At 42.2% G+C, this 15869-nt stretch overlaps 1 protein-coding gene across 1 annotated transcript in view; it reads left to right on the top strand.

The window, feature by feature from the left end:
• The window catches only part of LOC139545668 (uncharacterized), a 48071-nt gene extending 39159 nt beyond the window's left edge, over positions 1-8912 (top strand). Inside the window, exons 4-10 of the mRNA XM_071353660.1 lie at positions 950-1142; positions 3706-3886; positions 4067-4277; positions 4684-4844; positions 5185-5387; positions 5873-5951; positions 6434-8912. Of these exons, the coding sequence (XP_071209761.1) occupies positions 950-1142; positions 3706-3886; positions 4067-4277; positions 4684-4844; positions 5185-5387; positions 5873-5951; positions 6434-6484 (1079 nt within the window). The 3' untranslated portion in view covers positions 6485-8912. The remainder of the gene's footprint in view (positions 1-949; positions 1143-3705; positions 3887-4066; positions 4278-4683; positions 4845-5184; positions 5388-5872; positions 5952-6433) is intronic.
• The last annotated feature ends 6957 nt before the right edge of the window (positions 8913-15869 follow it).

Raw genomic sequence — 15869 nt, 5'->3', positions numbered from 1 at the left:
AATGCTGCCCCCTACCCTACTGAAGATATATGCCATATTCTAATAATTGTCATGTGCCAACATATCTCCACGGTCTGTGCCATGACGAAACTTGTAATTGGATGGTGAAACTTGCATCCAGCCAACCTGAAAAGCAAGTCGAAGCAATTCAGCCATTCTTGAAAGTCAGGACGAGAATCCTGCAAAGAAACAGCAGGCAGTTGGCATTTAGAATTAAATCTATATTTGCCATTTCCATTACACGTCACAAAGATTTTTGGGGTAACATTGCTTTTGTCGAATAAACCTGGATTAATGGAAACCTGCCTATAGACTTCTTCAATTCGACTTTACCCCAACCCTGCACTACAGTACCCATACTGTGCTTTCCTCTCCACTCTCTCAGACTGTGACACAACTCCAGAGTTGGATGAGATTTTGGGGAAAGGTGAGGGAATGAAAAGCGTTGGCCAACAACTTTTATTGCTGCAAGACCAGGTGAGATGTCAAACAGGGACCTGGATGTGGTGTGACTAACTAGCCTATAGCTAGCTAGCTAAGACATGAAGTATAACCTTCAATGCTAAGGGCCTTGATGGGACAACCATGTTTGTAGAGGATGTTTTCAGAGGGGTTCTCATCCCCTCTACTCTTGGTTGTCTTACTGTTTGTAGTCTCAGTGTTACTGTCTCATCTATCCCCTGTTGGCAGCTGAAACAAGTGAGAGAGGAGAATAGGAAGGTCGTAGAGAACTACACTTCAGAGAGGACCATGAGAAAGAAGTACTACAACATGGTGGAGGACATGAAAGGTAGTTATCTATCTATGTAATTGACTAGGTTTGAACGCGGGTCTTCTGCATGCCACAAGACTATTTTAGCTGAGCTAGCATAGGTGCAAGTTCAGTACTGTACAGTTTGGGGTCAGTGGCGTCGCTTGACCTTTGCAGTGGTTTTGTCGTGTGGTGCAGGTAAAATTCGGGTGTTCTGTCGGATACGGCCCATGAGCCGCGCCGAGGCAGCTCAAGGAGGTGCCATCGCCGTGGGGCGTCTGGACGATTACTCTGTTACCGTGGAAACCTCAAGGGGGCCGAGAGAGTTCCAGTTCGACCGGGTATTCAGTGGCGAGAGCTCCCAGGAAGATGTGTTCCAAGACACCAACAGGTGATGCTGCCAATCTTAACATCCTTTTATTGGCTCAAATGGTTCATTTTGATTTGATTTGGGAAGCAGAAATGTTCATATCTGAACCAAAGGAGACAGGAAAGGAGGTATCCTCCTCTTTCAAAACTGCTGCCAAATTCCATCCTTAGACCCTATTGCCCCTATGTCAGATTCAATAAGTCTGTCACGAAATACAGTACAGAGCACTGTGATTGGTTTGGTGGAGGTGAGGGAACTGGAAATGTATTCAAAGGTCTTTTGTAAATGTAGAGTTTTGTGCTTATTGTACGCACCGTTGTAACTAAACTAGGGTTGCAAAGGGAGGCTATATTACTGGAAACTTTCAAAGTTTACCAGAAAACTACCAGAATTTTGGTATCCTTCTTTTTGTGAACAATTATTTATTATTTTTTCTTGCATGTCTTAGACAATTACAGTTTCAAGATATTAATATGTACAGTTCAATAGGGGGTACATCTATCATAAATGATCTAGTGGCCCTTTTGAGTATTTCCAGATTATTACAGGTGTCTGTAATTATCTCTGGCCCTCTCTCTGGACTTGTCACATGTAAAATATATGAAATAATTATAAAAGATGTTTTAAAATAAAAAAACTATAATGACAAAGCTGAAAAACGTTATCCTTAATACAAACCATTAACTTAATGAATGCCATGTTTCAGCATGAAATATCCTTTATATTATAATTTTTTAACATTTATTTTACTATATGTATATATTGTAAATGTTTTGCCATCAAACTGGTGAATAGTTGAATGAGTTGCAGAGGTAATTGAAAATAGTGCCATTGTTGATTAGATGCTTTATTCATTAATTAGGCTATTTCCTCTTGAACCATATGGTCTGTCTACTAGAAACTCATGGATAATATAAACACAGATATACAAAAATGAATACTATACAGTGCAGTATTAAGGCCCCTTCCCTTTTTCCACATTTTGTTACGTTACAGCCTTATTCGAAAATTGATGAAATAAAAAAATCCTCATCAATCTACACACAATACCCCATAACTACAAAGTGAAAACGGGTTTTTGCGAATGTATGTATTTTTTATTAACATAAGTATTCAGACCCTTTGCTATGAGACTCGAAATTGAGCTCACGTGCATCCTGTTTCCATTGATCATCCTTGAGCTGGGTCTACAACTTGATTGGAGTTCACCCGTGGTAAATTCAATTGATTGGACATGATTTGGAAAGGCAATCTGTCTATATAAGGTCCCACAGTTGACAGTGCATGTCAGAACAAAAACCAAGCTATGAGGTCTAAGGAATTGTCCGTAGATCGCCGAGACAGGATTGTGTCGAGGCACAGATCTGGGGAAGGTTATCAACACATTTCTGCAGCATTGAAGGTCTCCAAGAACACAGTGACCTCCATCATTCTTAAATCAAAGAAGTTTGGAACCACCAAGACTCTTTCTAGAGCTGGCCGCCTGGCCAAAACTGAGCAATCGGGGAGAAGGGCCTTGGTCAGGGAGGTGACACAGAAGTCAATGGTCACTCTGACACAGCTCTAGAGTTCCTCTGTGGAGATGGGAGAACCTTCCAGAAGGACAACCATCTCTGCAGCACTCCACCAATCAGGGGTTTATGGTAGGTATAGTGGCCAGACGGAAGCTGTGCCTCCGCAGTCTAAGGCACATGACAGCCCACTTGGATTTTGCTAAAAGGCACCTAAAAATTCTCAGATCATGAGGAACAAGATTCTCTGGTCTGATGAAACCAAGATTGAACTCTTTGGCCTGAATGCCAAGCATCACGTCTGGAGGAAACCTGGCACCATCTCTACAGTGAAGCATGGTGGTGGCAGCATCATGCAGCGGGGATGTTTTTCAGCGGGGGACTGGGAGACTAGTCAGGATCGAGGGAAATATTTGCTCAGTTTGGCCGGGCCGCCAGCTCTAGGAAGATTCTTAGTGGTTCCAAACTTATTCCATTTAAGAATGATGGAGGCCACTGTTTTCTTGGGAACCTTCAATGCTGCAGACATTTTTTGGTACCCTTCCCCAGATCTGTGCCTCGACACAATGCTGTCTCGGAACTCTACAGACAATTCCTTCGACCTAATGACTCGGTTTTTGTTCTGACATACACTATCAACTGTGGAAACTTATATAGACAGGTGTGGGCCTTTCCAAAGCATATCCAATCAATTGGATTTACCACAGGTGGACTGCAATCAAGTTGTAGAAACATATCAAGGATGATCAATGGAAACAGGATGAACCTGAGCTCAATTTCGAGTCTCATAGCAAAGGGTCTAAATACTTATGTATATAAGGTATTTATTTATTTTTTATTTTTTATATATACATTTGCAAAAATGTCAACAAACCAGTTTTTGCCTCGTCATTGTGGCATTGTGTGTAGATTGATGAGGAATTTAGTTATTTAATCCATTTTAGAATAAGGTTGTAACTTAACAAAATGTGGAAAAGGTCAAGGGGTCTGAATACTTTCCGAAGGCACTGTAAAAGCATTTTTGACTGCACAGGGCCTTTAAGAATCCCTGTTTGAACCAGTCTCTTTTCCAGGCTGATCCAGTCAGCCATCGACGGCTTCAACGTGTGTATCTTTGCGTATGGTCAGACAGGCTCCGGAAAGACTTTCACCATGGTGGGTGACAGAGACCAGAGAAGCCCAGGCATCATGCCTAGAGCGTTCAATGCCGTATTTGACATCCTCCAGGAGAATGCCACCAAGTTTGACTTCAAGGTGAGGGCTGCAAAGTCTTTCTGAGCGATGAGAAACAATTTCCTATTGTATATCAGCAACAAGAAGCAAATATACTTTATAGTTTAACATAAAATTACTCTCCTCTCCTCCATCCTGTCCTTTTTGCTCCTCTCATCTCTCCTTTCCTCTTGTCTCTTCTCTGTGTTACTCTCTTCCTAGGTCTCGGTCTATATGTTGGAACTGTATAATGACCGGCTCCAGGACCTCTTTGTGAGCGGGGCCGAGGCCCAGAGCAGGCGGGTGGAGATTAAAAGGAACAGAAAGGGGCTTGTGTTTGCCCAGGGAGCAGAGACAAAGGAAGCTTCCAGCGCCGGGGAGCTCTTCGCCATGTTTCAGCAGGCTTGCGCCAACCGCCATAACGCAGCCACCAGTATGCCCAAACGCCCACTCCCCACTTCAAAAGCGCCCTGTTAAAGGGTTTTGATTTATTGGTTTAGTCACAGTCAGATTGAGTGGATGGTAGGTACATCATTACAGAACTGGGCTCAGAGAGAGAGAGGGCTGCTAAGCAGGGCAAAGCAGGAGATATTGGGGTATTGGGGGTCTTAACAGAATCACTGGCTCTTTCATTTACTTCAGGGGTTAATGTGACAACCATGATACAATACTTCACAATTCTATCCTCATGTCATAATGTTGTTTCTCTGACAAAATATGATACAATCAGAAAATAAGAATAAAGTAAACAGGAAATAAATCTATGTACAGACATTGAAAACTATTTTAGGAGTGTTGATATAAAAAGGCTTACTTCTTTTCCTCTGTGGTTGATGCAGAGATGAACGTGGAGAGCTCTCGTTCCCACCTGATCATTGGGATCATGGTGGAGAGCAGGAATCTGACCAATGGGAGTGTGAGCTTTGGGAAGTTGAGTCTGGTGGATCTGGCAGGGAGCGAGAGAGCAGCCAAGACTGGGGCAAAAGACGACCAGCTCAAGGTTATTAGGTTACCCTGTTAGAATTCAGGCATAAAGCTTTATATATTACAGTCATTTATGTGGGCGGGCTGTTTACAACTAACAGTTTGCATTTTTTCCCATGGATATCATTGTTGAATAGTCCTCCCTCTCGCTCTATCTCTCGCTATTTCTCTCTCTCTCTCTGTCAATTCAATTTGCTTTATTGGCATGACGTAACAATGTACATATTGCCAAAGCTTACTTTGGATATTTACAATATGAAAATAATAAGAATCAAAATTGTCAATGGGACAACAGTAACAACAATAACCAAGGCTCTCTCTGTCTCTTTCTCTCTCCCTTCCTCCTCTTTCTATAGGAGGCTAACTCCATTAACAAGTCTCTGAGTGCTCTGGGAGATGTGATCTCTGCCCTGTCCTCGGACCTGCCACATATCCCCTACAGGAACAGCAAGCTCACCCAGATCATGCAGGACTCGCTGGGCGGCAACGCCAAGACGCTCATGGTCGTCAACGTCTCGCCTTCCGAATGCAACCTGGATGAGACGCTCACCTCCCTTATGTGAGAGTGATTTTCCCATCACACATACCCCATAAAACACACAACTCAAACACCTAAACACCCGGCCCCCCACCGACAAACACTTCTAACAAACTCTGCTATAAGAAGAGAAACTCATGTCCAATAGACCCATGCCTATAGTAAAAAAATGCTGGAATCACATTCCTCCATCCTTACCAGGCTGGAGCTCCAGGAAATGGTTAAAACTGTAGTACTAAGCCCCCAAGATGCACCCTCCAAAATGGCACTCTTGTGCACTATAGGGAATTGGGTGCCATTTCAAAGTTGCCCTTGCTTGGGTTGTTCTTGTTTGTGTGTAACGTACCATGTATGTGACACGTACCATCTCTGTAACACGTATGTAAATCGTACCATATTTTAACACGTACCATCTCTGTAACACGTATGTAAATCGTACCATATTTTAACACGTACCATCTCTGTAACACATACCATCTCTCCGTTTCATACTATTTATCCTGTAGTTATGCCACTCGAGTGAAGACCATAACCAACATTGCACAAAGAAACCTGGAGAGTAAAGAGATAGCCCAGCTCAAAGAGGTAAGGTTAATTTTTTTCACACTACCCTGCCTTTTTTGCAGAATGTAGCTAAAACTCCTCTTCTCGAGGACTTGATGTCTGGGATATAAATTGACTAATGGCCCAAGACGACTATCATACAGAGCAATATATTGGCAAACTGAGGAACCTGAGGCATGCCATTGTAACACATGGGATATGATCCTGTGTCTAACGAGGGGGAAACCAACGTCTTGACCATTAGACCAAGAGGAAATTCCCTCTTGGCCCAAGGGCCGACACGGATTTTGAAGTCACAGAAGGAGTTACCCATCACGTGGCCATGAGCAACCATGGCCGACTCATGTCCACTACACCATCACGCATGCACACACATGCATACACACACACACCAGTTTTAATCTGACAATGATGAGATCTCTGTCAAAACAAATGTACAGAGTACAAGCCCCACTCATGACTCTTCTCTCTCGTTTACTCCTTTCTTTCTCTATTTCTGGCAGGTGATCATGAAGTTGAGGTCAGGACAGCCAGTGGAGGATGAGGAGGTCTAATTCCAGGCTGTGGGAATTGGATCTACAGTGCCTTGAGAAAGTATTCATACCCCATGACTTATTCCACATTTTGTTGTGTTACAGCCTGAGTTCAAAATTGATTAAATATATTTTTTTTTTAAATCTCAGACATCTACACACAATACCACATAATGACAAGGTAAAAACATGTTTTTAGACATTTGTTTGAAATTTATTGAAAATGATACAGAAATATCTCATGTACATAAGTATTCACACTCCTGGGTCAATACATGCTTGAATCACCTTTGGCAGTGATTACAGCTGTGAGTCTTTCTGGTAGGTCTCTAAGAGCTTTGCACACCTGGGTTGTACAATATTTGAACATTATTCTTTATAAAACTCTATAAGCTCTGTCAAGTTGGTTGTTGATCATTACTAGACAGCCATTTTCAAGTCTTGCCATAGAATTTCAAGCCGATTTAAGTCAAAACTGTAACTAGACCACTCAATAACATACAATGTAATCTTGGTAAGCAACTCCAGTGTATATTTGGTCTTGTGTTTTAGGTTATTGCCTTGCTGAAAGGTGAATTTGTTTCCCAGTGTCTGTTGGAAAGCAGACGGAACCAGGTTTTCCTCTAGGATTTTGCCTGTGCTTAGCTCTATTCGGTACATTTTTATCCTAAAAAAACTTGCTTGCCAATGACAAGCATACCCATAACATGATGCAGCCACCACCATGCTTGAAAATATGAAGAGTGGTACTCAGTGATGTGTTTTCTTGGATTTGCCCCAAACATAACCCTTTGTATTTAAGACATGAAGTTAATTTCTTTGCCACCTTATTTTGCAGTTTTACTTCAGTGACTTATTGCAAACAGGATGCATGTTTTGGAATATGTGTTATTATGTACAGGTTTCATTCTTTTCACTCTGTTATTTAGGTTAGTATTGTGGAGTAATTACAATGTTGTTGATACATCCTCAGTTTTCTCCTATCACAGACATTAACTGTTTTAAAGTCACCATTTGCCTCATAGTTAAACCCATGAGCACTTTCCTTTCTCTCCGGCAACTGAGTTAGGAAGGACGACTGTATCTTTGTAGTAACTGGGTGGATTGATACACCATCCACAGTGTAATTAATAACTTCACCATGTTTTTACATTTTCACCCATCTACCAATAGGTGCCCTTCATGAGGCATTGGAAAATATCCCTGGTCTTTATGGTTGAATCTGTTTTTGAAATTCACTGCTCGACTGAGGGACCTTACAGATATTTGTATATGTGGGGTACAGAGATGAGGTTGTCATTAAAAAATCATATTAAACACTATTATTGCAAATGGAGTGAGTCCATGCAAATTATTATGTGACTTCTTAAGCAAATGTTTAGTCCCAAACTTATTTTGGCTTGCCATAACAAAGGGGTTGAATAATTATTGACTCAAGACATTTCAGCTTTTCATATTTAATTAATTTGTTGAAAAAAAAAAAAAAAAACATAATTCCACTTTCACATTATGGGGTGTTGTGTGTAGGCCAGTGACACAAAATCTCAATTTAATCAGTTTTTATTTCAGGCTCTAACACAATAAATGTTTGAAAAAGTCTAGGGGTGTGAAGGCACTGTATGTCTATGTAAGTAAGCAGTCAGATAAACATTCTCTTCAATCAACGTGTTTGCAGCTTTTTTTTCTTTTGGCATTGAGACGATGGGAAGAATTAGTGCTCGGCTGGATGAGAAGAACCTTGCTGAGTGATGTGTGTGTGTCGTTACAGCATCTGTGTTTATTTATAAATGTGTATGAATACACTTGCATGCTTTGGGTGTTTTGGTAATATGCATGTGAGTGCATGTGTAATGCGTGTGTGTATGCACTGTATGTCTACTGTCGGGCTGGGGGCTAGGTTGAGGTCTGGGGGGGACATTGCCTGCAGGGTGTTAATGGAGGACCCTGAACAGCAGAATGAGGCCCACAGGACCAGCGGGGCAGTTAGGGAATTAGGGTTCTGTCACGTTCCTGACCTGTTTTCCCTTGTTTTGTAATTTATTTAGTTGGTCAGGGCGTGAGTTGGGTGGGTTGTCTATGTGTGATTTTCTATGTTGGGATTTTGTGTTCGGCCTGGTATGACTAACTGGCACTTTCTAAAAAACTGTATTCCACTGGTTTTCCCTTCCACTTCCACTCTGGTGTTAAATGTGTTGAATATACAGTACAGTGTGTCCCAGCAGGTGTCAATAAAAAATATTTTAAATACAAATTTAGATCCAAAATGTGCTTCTCTGCTGTTGAGTGTGAGAAAGTAATTTTGTTCCCCTAGGTTATGAACTTATTTTTATATACCAATTTTTATGCTTGTATTCTATGTTGATACAGTGTGCTCTTAGAGTGGACTGGGTCAATCAGGTCACTTTAGGGGTTATTATATTTCTAAATGAATATTCTACTGGTGTTGTTGCTTTATTTTACCACTTTATTATTTTATCATCATTTTTGGTTGTCTTATTTCTCAAATAAATATAAATCTGCTGTGTCATCTGAGTTTAGCAGAGCTGGTACAGGAAAATATGACGATCAAGACTAGGATGGTTATGTCCCATGAGCCCGTTGGTGCGACGTGTTCTGGTTTCTTCTCCATTCTTCTCAGTCCTCTATATGTTGTTCTGCTCCGCTAATTCCTTTACAAGTGTTTAAAATATCACCCTAGTTGTAAAGTATGTTCTCTGTTTCAAACTTTATTGAGTCAGAGTTCTGGTTGTTTTAGAATGTTATCTGTACAACCTCAGTGGAATGTTCACTGTAATGTTGACCACGAGCTGCTAGTTCTTAGTGTCATTTTTTTGCATTGTGCTAGGGTCAGTGCTATCCGGGATGTCCCTACCTTAAACCCTAACCTTAACCCCTACGTCCCAAGGATCCCAGATAGCACGGACCATTATGCTAGCTTTGTATCCTAGCTAGCATGTTAGTATTTCAACTATCGGTATTCTGTTATTTTATGTAAAAATAACTATGCATTGTGCTCTCACTGTTGAGGCACTAAGCGTTATTGCTTTACTCAGTCCCGCCAGGATTTTGCAGCATTTTTTTTGTGATAGTTGCAGGCCATAATGATGTATTTTGCTGCAGCAATAATTACATTTTGCATGGCAATTTGCAATGATATTGTCCAATTTGTCGCGAAAATGTACTGACGAGGGAAAAAGTTTGTTGACATGTTGCATGATTGAACCATTTTTGCGGTTAAAGCGCGGTGATGGGTTAAAATGTGCATTCCCTCACATTATGTGTGAATTGGTTAATTTTGCTAAAAATGTTGCTATTCAGAATAGTGAAATCCTGGGGGGACTGTTTACTGTCCAACAGGCATGGATGCAGTTGATAGACATTGAACTGAATACCTCTGTTTCTATAGCTAACTCTCTATGCATGTATGGTATCTTATTATGTGAGAATGAAACACAAGTTTTTATAATTGTGTTTTCAAATTATAATATGCTACTGTGTGGTGTATCTAAATTGTGGAGCCACGTGCATTGTATATGCGTGTGATTCTGCTACACTCTTAGAAGATAAGGTGCTAACTAGAACCTAAAACAGTTCTTCAGCTGTACCCATAGGAGAACCCTTTCAAAACCCCTTTTTGGTTCCGGGTAGAACCCTTTCTAGCATCCCGAGTCGCTACTTCATTTTTGACGTTGAGACTGGTGTTTTGCGGGTACTATTTAATGAAGCTGCCAGTTGAGGACTTGTGAGTCGTCTGTTTCTCAAACTAGACACTAATGTACTTGTCCTCTTGCTCAGTTGTGCACCGGGGCCTCCCACTCCTCTTTCTATTCTGGTTAAAGACAGTTTGCTCTGTTCAGTGAAGGGAGTAGTACACAGCGTTGTACGAGATCTTCAGTTTCTTGGCAATGTCTCGCATGGAATAGCCTTCATTTCTCAGAACAAGAGTAGACTGACAAGTTGAAGAAAGTTCTTTGTTTCTGGCCATTTTGAGCCTGTAATCAAACCCACAAATGCTGATGCTCCAGATACTCAACTAGTCTAAAGAAGGCCAGTTTTATTGCTTCTTTAATCAGAACAACAGTTTTCAGCTGTGCTACCATAATTGTAAAAGGGTTTTCTAAAGATCAATTAGCCTTTTAAAATGATAAACTTGGTTTAGCTAACACAACGTGCCATTGGAACACAGGAGTGATGGTTGCTGATAATGGGCCTCTGTACGCCTATGTAGATATTCAATAAAAAATCAGCTGTTTCCAGCTACAATAGTTGTCACGCCCTGACCATAGTAAGCTGTTTTTTCTCTGTGTTGGTTGGGGCGTGATAGTGACTAGGGTGGGTCATCTAGGGTTTTTGTATGTCTATGTTGGCCTGATATGGTTCCCATTCAGAGACAGCTGTTTATCGTTGTCTCTGATTGGGGATCATATTTAGGTAGCCATTTCCCTTTTATGTTTGTGGGATCTTGACTATGTTTAGTTGCCTGTCTGCACTATTTTGTATACCTGCACATTTCGTTTGTGCTTTATTGTTTTGGTGAGTTTTCAGTTTATTAAAAATATGTGGAACTCTACTCAAGCTGCGCCTTGGTCTACTCTTTTCAACGAACGTGACAATAGTCATTTACAACATTAACAATGTCTACACTGTATTTCTGATCAATTTGATGTTATTTTAATGGACACATATATTTAATTTTTTTCAAAAACAAGAACATTTCTAAGTGACCCAAAACTTTTGAATGGTAGTGTATGTATATATAATCATGAAACAAAACCCTCTGCCTTACTTCATCCCGGAAACTTCTTTCTTCCTGTCTACTTGATAGATGGGGAACCCCGCTGGCTGAATGGATGAAGACAATATATCCGGAGAGGGCCATGATTCCTTAAAATAGTATGGAGTATTTTACACTCCAGGATGTCTCTCTGGAAGGAGATCCTTGCCCTAAGCTTGTCTACTTTATTGTCCAGGTACTGAACGTTAGCGAGTAATATACTCGGAAGCGGTGGATGGTATACACGCCACCTGAGTCTGACTTGGACCCCATTTCTTCTTCCTCTTCTCCAGCATCGGTGTTTTGGTGGAACACCCGGGATGAATAAAGCTGCCTCAGGAAGTTCAAACAAACACAGTTTCTGCTCGTACTTCTGCTCGTACATTTCGTACGAGTTTCTGCTCGTACATCAAAGAGGAATACACAAAGCATGAATATGTTGGCTACATGAAGTAGCTAAAAGAAAACATTCAATGTAGCCAAAGAGAATAGGGTCCCCTAGGAAACACTTATCAACACTTTGGTTCCTACGCTGTCACAATAACTCCTCACTGGCATTTTAATTCGTTGTCATGTCAAACAACACTGTATTTTAAGTGCCCACTATTATATTCTAACTATATCATTAGAAAAATCATTATATTTTCATAATTCCGTGTGTAACGTCCAGGGCACGTTCACAGAGCACGCGCAAAGCAGCTGGCAGGCATACTCACGGTAATTGTTAAAATCTCCTTGTCCCCGTCTGTAATTTCCACGTTTTAAAATGACTACCATCATTCCTGTCCCCATTAACTCCAAGGCTTCATGCCACAATGACTACCGCCCTGTAGCCCTCACTTCTGTAATCATGAAGTGCTTTGAGAGGCTGGTTATGGCACACATTAACTCCACCATCCCAGCCCCCCTAGACCCACTACAATTTGCCTACTGCCCCAACAGATCCATAGATGACGCAATCTCAATTGTTCTCCACACTGCCCTCACCCTCCTAGATAAGAGGAATAGCTATGTGAGAATGCTGTTCAATGACTACAGCTCAGCGTTCAACACCACTGTCCCCTCCAAATTCGTCACCAAGCTTAGGACTCTGTGTCTGAACACCTCCCTCTGCAACTGGATCCTGGACTTCCTGATAGGCCGACCCCAGGTAGTGAGGGTAGGGAACATCACCTCTGCCATGATGACCCTCAACACAAGGGCTCCACAGTCCCTCCTGTAAGTTTGCTGGCGACACTAGGCCTGATCACCGTGCGATGATGAGTCAGCCTACAGGGAGTACTGGTTAGTAGTGGTTTCTTTTCAGCAATTCGACCATGAAGGCCTGATTCACGCAGCCTCCTCTGAACAGTTGATGTTGAGATGTGTCTGTATTTCTCATTTGCTAAAATAATCAATCTGCAATCTCCATAGACAAACATTGGCAGTGGAATGGCCTTACTGAAGAGCTCAGTGACTTTCAATGTGGCACCGTCATAGGATGCCACCTTTCCAACAAGTCAGTTCGTCAAATTTCAGCCCTGCTAGAGCTTCCCCGATCAACTATAAGTGCTGCTATTGTGAAGTGGAAATGTCTAGGGGCAATAACGGCTCAGCTGTGAAGTGGTAGGCCACACAAGCTCATATAATGGGACCACCGAGTGTTAATGCGCGTAGTGCGTAAAAATAGTCTGTCCTCGGTTGCAACACTCACTACCGAATTCCAAACTGCCTCTGGAAGCAACTTCAGCACAAGAACTGTTTGTCAGGAGCTTCATTAAATGGGTTTCCATGACCGAGCAGCCGCACACAAGCCTAAGATCACCATGCGCAATTCCAAGCGTCGGCTGGAGTGGTGTAAAGATCACTTCCATTGGACTCTGGAGCAGGGAAACGCGTTCTCTGGAGTGATGAATCACACTTCACCATCTGGCAGTCCGATGGACAAATCTGGGTTTGGCAGATGCCAGGAGAACACTAGCTGCCCGAATGCATAGTGCCAACTGTAAAGTTTGATGGAGGAGGAGTAATGGTCTGGGGCTGTTCTTCAGGGTTCGGGCCAGGCCCATTCCAATGAAGCTACAACTTAACGCTATAGCATACAATGCCATTCTATACTATTCTGTGCTTCCAACTTTGTGGCAACAGTTTGAGGAAGGCCCTTTCTTGTTTCAGCATGACAATGCCCCCGTGCACAAAGCAAGGTCCATACAGAAATGGTTTGTCAAGATCGGTGTGGAAGAACTTCACTGGCCTGCGCAGAGCCCTGACCTCAACCCCATCGAACACCTTTGTGATGAATTGGAACTCCGACTGCAAGCAAGGCCTAATCGACCACCATCAGTGCACGACCTCACTAATGTTCTTGTGGCTGAATGGAAGGAAGTCCCTGCAGCAATGTTCCAACATCTAGTGGAAAGCCTTCCCAGAGGAGTGAAGGCTGTTATAGCAGCAATGTTCCAACATCTAGTGGAAAGCCTTCCCAGAGGAGTGGAGGCTGTTATAGCAGCAAAGGGGGGACCAACTCCATATTAATGCCCATGATTTTGGAATGAGATGTTGGACAAGCAGGTGTCCAAATGATTTTGGCCATGTAGTGAAAGTTGCAGATTATTACTATAGGTTCATGATATTGTAATAGTACTTTGTCTGTTTCTACCTCAGCCCCTACCTCCCCACTCACAGAATTACAGAAGATCCAGAGAGCAATCAAAATTACTATTCAGATGGTAATACTCACCTGGACCACACACAGCATACTGCACAAGTAATACCATATTGCAGGACTGCACCTTATTGCATAGTTGTCCTCATCCATGAATAAGTTTTGAACAATTCACAAAGACAGATACAGTGGGGAGAACAAGTATTTGATACACTGCCGATTTTGCAAGTTTTCCTACTTACAAAGCATGTAGAGGTCTGTAATTTTTATCATAGGTACACTTCAACTGTGAGAGACGGAATCTAAAACAAAAATCCAGAAAATCACATTGTATGATTTTTAAGTAAATAATTTGCATTTTATTGCATGACATAAGTATTTGATACATCAGAAAAGCAGAACTTAATATTTGGTACAGAAACCTTTGTGTGCAATTACAGAGATCATACGTTTCCTGTAGTTCTTGACCAGGTTTGCACACACTGCAGCAGGGATTTTGGCCCACTCCTCCATACAGACCTTCTCCAGATCCTTCAGGTTTCGGGGCTGTCGCTGGGCAATACGGACTTTCAGCTCCCTCCAAAGATTTTCTATTGGGTTCAGGTCTGGAGACTGGCTAGGCCACTCCAGGACCTTGAGATGCTTCTTACGGAGCCACTCCTTAGTTGCCCTGGCTGTGTGTTTCGGGTCGTTGTCATGCTGGAAGAACCAGCCACGACCTATCTTCAATGCTCTTACTGAGGGAAGGAGGTTGTTGGCCAAGATCTCGCGATACATGGCCCCATCCATCCTCCCCTCAATACGGTGCAGTCGTCCTGTCCCCTTTGCAGAAAAGCATCCCCAAAGAATGATGTTTCCACCTCCATGCTTCACGGTTGGGATGGTGTTCTTGGGGTTGTACTCATCCTTCTTCTTCCTCCAAACACGGCGAGTGGAGTTTAGACCAAAAAGCTCTATTTTTGTCTCATCAGACCACATGACCTTCTCCCATTCCTCCTCTGGATCATCCAGATGGTCATTGGCAAACTTCAGACGGGCCTGGACATGCGCTGGCTTGAGCAGGGGGATCTTGCGTGCGCTGCAGGATTTTAATCCATGACGGCATGGTGTGTTACTAATGGTTTTCTTTGAGACTGTGGTCCCAGCTCTCTTCAGGTTATTGACCAGGTCCTGCCGTGTAGTTCTGGGCTGATCCCTCACCTTCCTCATGATCATTGATGCCCCACGAGGTGAGATCTTGCATGGAGCCCCAGACCGAGGGTGATTGACCGTCATCTTGAACTTCTTCCATTTTCTAATAATTGCGCCAACAGTTGTTGCCTTCTCACCAAGCTGCTTGCCTATTGTCCTGTAGCCCATCCCAGCCTTGTGCAGGTCTACAATTGTATCCCTGATGTCCTTACACAGCTCTCTGGTCTTGGCCATTGTGGAGAGGTTGGAGTCTGTTTGATTGAGTGTGTGGACAGGTGTCTTTTATACAGGTAACGAGTTCAAACAGGTGCAGTTAATACAGGTAATGAGTGAAGAACAGGAGGGCTTCTTAAAGAAAAACTAACAGGTCTGTGAGAGCCGGAATTCTTACTGGTTGGTAGGTGATCAAATACTTATGTCATGCAATAAATTGCAAATTAATTACTTAAAAATCATACAATGTGATTTTCTGGATTTTTGTTTTAGATTCCGTCTCTTACAGTTGAAGTGTACCTATGATAAAAATTACAGACCTCTACATGCTTTGTAAGTAGGAAAACCTGCAAAATCGGCAGTGTATCAAATACTTGTTCTCCCCACTGTAGCTACACAACAGCTAGCTAAACAGATACACATACAGTGCATTCGGAAAGTATTCAGAACTTGACTGCCATTTTCAAGACTTGCCATAGATTTTCAATACGATTTAAGTCAAAACTGTAACTAGAATTCTTTTTTTTTATAAATAAAACTGAAATATAAAATGTACATAAGTTTTCAGACCCTTTATGGGCAGC

This window comes from Salvelinus alpinus, chromosome 19, assembly GCF_045679555.1.
Source record: "Salvelinus alpinus chromosome 19, SLU_Salpinus.1, whole genome shotgun sequence".
In the NCBI taxonomy this organism is placed as follows: domain Eukaryota; kingdom Metazoa; phylum Chordata; class Actinopteri; order Salmoniformes; family Salmonidae; genus Salvelinus; species Salvelinus alpinus.
Note: the sequence above shows the minus strand (reverse complement) of the source record. Positions and strands in the feature narration are given on the sequence as shown.